Below are 6,066 nucleotides of genomic sequence, written 5' to 3'. Positions count from 1 at the left end.
ATGATTTCTTGTTTATTCTGTAACCTTGCAGACTGGCTCAGTTTTAGCTCTTAAGGCGTTGTCTCTGCTTACACCTGGAGGGTGCTTGCAAGCTGCTGAGGAATGAGGTGGGAACGGCCAGTTCCCGGACACAGATCACTGATGATTATCAGGGTAATTGGTGGGCTTTGTCATTGAGATAATGACTTTGGGAGAGTTTCAGTGAGTCTGTAGTTCATATGTAAAAGTTGCAAATTTTACTTTCAATGAGAAAATGCTCACTCGTGATTGTTAAGCTGCACGTACACAGGTGGTATATATTGGTAAAGGAAAGTAAACTCCGTGCTTCAGTATCACTGGAGACCGGCCGCATCATCATCATTGTGAGTGTCTTTTCATTCCCACTCCCCCTTTCAGGATCCGCGTTGATTCGTGGCTGCTGGTCAGCCGCAATTGGCGCCCAACGTGGGGCCTGAACACGGGGGATTCAGTGAGGAACACCGTACGGATTGGTACCGGCTCGGTTCACGAGCTAAACGGAGCTACGGTGAGTAGGGCACTGTCACCTCGGTCGAATGAATGTGTGAGTGAGTGATAGCTCCACGACCTCGTGTTACGGAGCTTGAGTGGGCTCGTAACTGCGTTTCCGGCACTGTCTTACGGCTAAACGGCGATCAAAACTTCGGTTTTGCCAGGGCGGGGATTTATACCGCCACGCTTAATTGCCACGATAGTCTTGGTCCCGCGAGGGGCACGGCCAGCCGAGCATCTGTGTGTTTTACTTGTGTGAAAGAAGGGCCGAGGATAAAGGGAAATGGGTCACGCTAATAGCAAGGACCTTTACATTAGAGGATTGAAAAAATCGCTCGCCGCTAGGGGCAGCAAAGTCAGCAGAGACCAAATGGAAAAATTCTTAGATTTTGTGAGAGAAGTGTGCCCTTGGTTCCCAGATGAAGGTACCGTCAGCTGGGAAACTTGGGAAAAGGTAGGAGAAAGGCTGAAGGATTACTATGCAGCGCACGGACCCCAGCAGGTCCCCGTGGAAACTTTTGGATTGTGGACTCTAGTCAGAGATTGCCTGGATCTTAGACATGAGGGATGTAAGTTGGAAAAATTAAGACAGACAGGATCGGAGGAGATGCCTCCTTTTGCGCCTGAGACCAAAGGAGAAATAGAGGCGCCCAATCCGCCCGAAGAGCTTATTAATTTACAGTCTTCGGATGAACAATCGGAGGATTTAGACCCTAAAGATGAGGAAGATTTAGAAGAGGCTGCGGCACGATATGATAGGGAAAAATACCCCCCGATGATTGCCGTAGCTCAAGAGGAAAAGTCCTTTTTAGATACGCAGGAAGGGAAATCTCTCCTTGATACAGTCCGTAGCTTGACTCAACAGGTAGAAACTCTTCAAGGCCAACTGGCTGCGATGAAACTTAAGCAGGATAAAGGGTCGACTCAAATTAGAAGCATTACTGGACCCTCTGTGACATTTTCCTCTGAACGGTGGAATTCAGGGGGCAAAGATCCCCCTGATAATATAGCCTTGCCACCTTCTGCGGTGCCTCCTACGGCACCACCCTTACTACCTACGGAGGCCCCCCTGTGGGACCCTCCTTTATCTAAACCACCTCCACCCGTTTGGGACATGCCAACTAAACCTCCGCCAGGATATGCTAGGCCAGGGTCAGATTCGGTTATGTATTCTTCCCGAAATTGTGAAGGCTCTTACAGACAAGGGGGAGATACGAAACATCGTGAAACATTTCCTATTATCGAGAGAGTAGATCAGGAAGGTAAACCCCTACAAGACTGGAAGCCTTTACGGCTTCATGACACGTTTCCCGTTTTTGAAAGAGCAGATCAAGATGGTCAGCCTCAGAGAGATTGGAGGCCCTTTCAGTGGAAACTGGTAAAAGATTTGAAGGAAGCATGCACCCAATATGGTCCCATTGCCCCTTTTACCATGGCAATTGTGGACTCAGTAGCTAGAGAAACCTGTACTCCAGAAGACTGGAAGCACATAACACATGCTTGCCTGTCCGGAGGTGACTTTCTTATATGGAAATCAGAATTCTATGAGAATTGTAAGATTAGAGCCAATGAAAATGAGATGAGAAATATTCCAATCACTTTTGAAATGCTTGCAGGAGAGGGACCCGAGTATGCGGATGCTAGAAATCAATGGAATTTTGCACCTCGTGTTTATGATCAAATTGCCTCAGCAGCCAAAAATGCTTGGCGAATGTTGCCTGACAAGAATAGCAAAGAAGAACAGGTTACTCAGATAAGACAGGGAGCTGATGAATCTTTTCAAGATTTTGTGTCTCGCCTTACTGTTGCTGCGGGACGGACCTTTGGAGCGTCCGTGGCTACGGAGGCTTTCATTAAACAGCTTGCTTATGAAAATGCAAATTCTGCCTGCCAAGCGATTATTAGGCCCATTAAGAAAAAAGGCACTATCTCTGATTTTATCCGTTCCTGTGCCGATGTCGGCCCCTCCTTTTCACAGGGAGTGGCCCTGGCTGCCGCTTTGCAAGGAAAAAGCATTCATGAAGTAATGCAGCAACAGGCCAAGCTTCATGCTAGTGGCCGCGCAGGAGCTTGTTTTAACTGTGGAAAAATGGGACATCGAGCTTCTCAATGCCCACATAAAATGGAGGCTAACAATCCGTCGGCTACTGCTGTGGTTAAAAAACCTCCAGGGCCTTGTCCCAGGTGCAAGAAAGGCGTTCATTGGGCTAATGAATGTAAATCCAAAACTGACAAAGACGGCAAACCCTTACAGGGAAACTGGGTGAGGGGCCAGCCCCAGGCCCCGACTCAGCAATGTTATGGGGCACTGCAGGTTCAGGAACAGACCCAGGAGCCGAAAAAGAACGAACCCCTGCTAGGAAGCATGTCACAGACTTATTCAGGGCCACCACAGGCAGCGCAGGATTGGACTTGTGTTCCACCTCCGACATCATATTAACTCCTGAAATGGGAATGCAAGTTTTGCCCACTGGAGTTTTTGGGCCCCTGCCACCTAAAACGGTGGGTTTACTGTTAGGAAGAAGCAGCTCCGTTATAAAGGGAATTCATGTTTCTCCAGGGATTATTGATGAGGATTTTACAGGAGAAATAAAAATTATGGCTCATTCTCCTCTTAATATTTCTGCCATTCCTGCTGGAACCCGTATTGCACAACTGTTTATTTTGCCTCGTCTTAATATTGGAAAAAACAGGCAAAATCAAGAGCGGGGGAACCAAGGATTTGGCTCTTCTGATGTATATTGGATTCAAGAAATAAAAAAGGATCGACCCGTATTGTTACTCAAAATAAATGGAAAAGATTTTCAAGGACTTCTGGACACTGGAGCCGATGTCTCGTGCATATCTGCTGAACATTGGCCCTCCAGTTGGCCGACGCGCTTTACTAATACCAATTTACAAGGCATAGGCCAATCGCAATCCCCCCTCCAAAGTAGTGATCTTTTGTCTTGGCAAGATCCGGAGGGTCATCAGGGGACGTTTCAGCCATATATTATCCCTGGTCTTCCAGTTAATTTATGGGGAAGAGATGTTATGAGTAAAATGGGAGTTTATCTTTACAGTCCTAGTTCACAAGTAACTCAACAGATGTTTGATCAAGGCTTTCTCCCTGGTCAGGGCTTAGGCTCGGTGGGACAAGGGCGCCGAGAGCCTATTTCAACTAATCCTAACTTACAGAGAACAGGTCTGGGGTATTTTCCCTAGGGGTCATAGATTTACCTGTACTCCACCAAAAAACTGCAAAGGCAATAATTTGGAAAACAGATACACCTGTGTGGATAGATCAGTGGCCCCTTACACAGGAAAAGATATCGGCCGCCCAGGCGCTTGTACAGGAGCAGCTTGAAAAAGGCCATGTGGTTGAGTCTACCTCCCCCTGGAATTCACCTATTTTTGTAATTAAAAAGAAGTCTGGAAAATAGAGATTGTTACAGGATTTAAAAAAAGTAAATAAAACTATAAAAGTTATGGGTGCCCTCCAGCCAGGGTTACCACACCCTTCTGCCACTCCTAAAAAAAATTAAAACAGATAATGGCTCCGGCTACACCAGTAAAAAATTTGCTTTATTTTGTCAACAATTTTTAATTAATCATGTTACTGGCATTCCTTACAATCCCCAGGGGCAAGGGATTGTTGAACGTACTCATGGCACATTAAAAGTCATTTTACAAAAAATAAAAAAGGGGGAGTTATATCCCCTGACGCCCCATAATTACCTGTCTCATTCTCTCTTTATTCAAAATTTTTTGACTTTGGATGCCTATGTTAAGAGTGCAGCTGAACGTTTCTGGCATCCTTCTGCCGTCCCTGAGGCTTTGGTCAGAAAGAAGGATCCACTTACTGGATCATGGCAAGGCCCAGACCCAGTCCTCATATGGGGCCGAGGGCATGTTTGTGTTTTTCCACAGGATGCAGATAGTCCTCGGTGGCTGCCAGAACGATTGGTGCGACATGTGGACCCTCTACCTGCTGATGACATTGATGACCCTCAGCAATGCAGAAGAAGACCAGACGTATTGGGCCTACGTACCTGATCCACCTATTCTCCACCCTGCTGTATGGGATGGTCCTGAGATTCCAGATTATGTCAGTGACACTCACGCCCTAGGATTGCCTTCTGATGGACACATGAAACAACATTTGGAAAGTTTTGTAAATCAGGCACTCCCTGCAGTCAGGTGACTGACTTACAAGACGGGACTAGAGACTGGTCTAAGAAATCTGTTAATGTATCTGCTTGTGTTCCTTCCCCTTATACACTTTTGATTGGAAATATTAATGTACATTTTGTAGGAGTTCAGTTTATGGAAGATGTGATTCAGAGTATAAAAGTTAAATCTTATTTAGAATGTCATTCAGAATATCATTGGATATGTGTTACTTCTAAAAGGTATAATAATAGTCAATATGATTGGAATCGGGTTCGTTTACATCTTCAAGGAATTTGGCATGATGCTAATGTGTCTTTAGATATGTTTCGGCTTCATGATGAAATTCAAAATATGAGAGAAGCTGAACCCTTGAAATTTGATGCAGCCCAGGCTGCTTCTGAGTTTGTTGATGTTCTTAGGAATGCTATGCCATCTATGCCTCATATTACCCATTCTGTTATGATTTTTCTTACATTGGGCATCTGTGTCTGTTTGGTTCTGTGCCTACTCCACATCCTCATTAAATGTTTCATCAGCAGGATGTTAGACTTGCGAGCTGACATCCATCAGCTTGAGCTTAAGACAAGGCCTTAAGTCTCTCTCTCCCCCTTGTATATATTGGGACGGGTTAGCCAATGACGGGTAAATCCTGGGAGGTCCTTCAACACCTAAGACAGGGCTTGTATTATAAAATATAAGTTCCAAGGACGGGTAAGTTGAAGTCGGCGTCCCGAGACACCTAAGTCAGGCGCTGTCACCTCGCCATCCTAGCCGGATGGGTTTTGCTCCTATAAAATAAAAAAGGGGGAGATGTGGGGAGCCATGATTTCTTGTTTATTCTGTAACCTTGCAGACTGGCTCAGTTTTAGCTCTTAAGGCGTTGTCTCTGCTTACACCTGGAGGGTGCTTGCAAGCTGCTGAGGAATGAGGTGGGAACGGCCAGTTCCCGGACACAGATCACTGATGATTATCAGGGTAATTGGTGGGCTTTGTCATTGAGATAATGACTTTGGGAGAGTTTCAGTGAGTCTGTAGTTCATATGTAAAAGTTGCAAATTTTACTTTCAATGAGAAAATGCTCACTCGTGATTGTTAAGCTGCACGTACACAGGTGGTATATATTGGTAAAGGAAAGTAAACTCCGTGCTTCAGTATCACTGGAGACCGGCCGCATCATCATCATTGTGAGTGTCTTTTCATTCCCACTCCCCCTTTCAGGATCCGCGTTGATTCGTGGCTGCTGGTCAGCCGCAAGTGACAAATCTTGCACTAATTTAAAGGCTTCCAAATTTCATTGGCCAAAGTCAATAGTACGGCCGTGCTTGAAATCAAGGGAGAAGGGAAGTGTAGTCGTACCAAGTACCTTAAGAAGAAGAACCAGGAATACTTGATGAAGTGCATTCA

The 6,066-nt window shown here is 45.6% G+C and overlaps 1 protein-coding gene across 1 annotated transcript; it reads left to right on the top strand.

The window, feature by feature from the left end:
* Positions 1-363: 363 nt before the first annotated feature.
* On the top strand, positions 364-2,953 carry LOC117029885 (endogenous retrovirus group K member 9 Gag polyprotein-like). Its single transcript, XM_033119163.1, has 2 exons — positions 364-637; positions 705-2,953. Exon 2 carries the CDS (start codon positions 794-796, stop codon positions 2,948-2,950), a length of 2,157 nt encoding a protein of 718 aa, XP_032975054.1. The 5' UTR covers positions 364-637; positions 705-793; the 3' UTR covers positions 2,951-2,953.
* The last annotated feature ends 3,113 nt before the right edge of the window (positions 2,954-6,066 follow it).

This window comes from Rhinolophus ferrumequinum, chromosome 11 (assembly GCF_004115265.2).
Source record: "Rhinolophus ferrumequinum isolate MPI-CBG mRhiFer1 chromosome 11, mRhiFer1_v1.p, whole genome shotgun sequence".
Taxonomy (NCBI): Eukaryota; Metazoa; Chordata; class Mammalia; order Chiroptera; family Rhinolophidae; genus Rhinolophus; species Rhinolophus ferrumequinum.
This window is presented reverse-complemented; position numbering and strand designations above follow the sequence as displayed.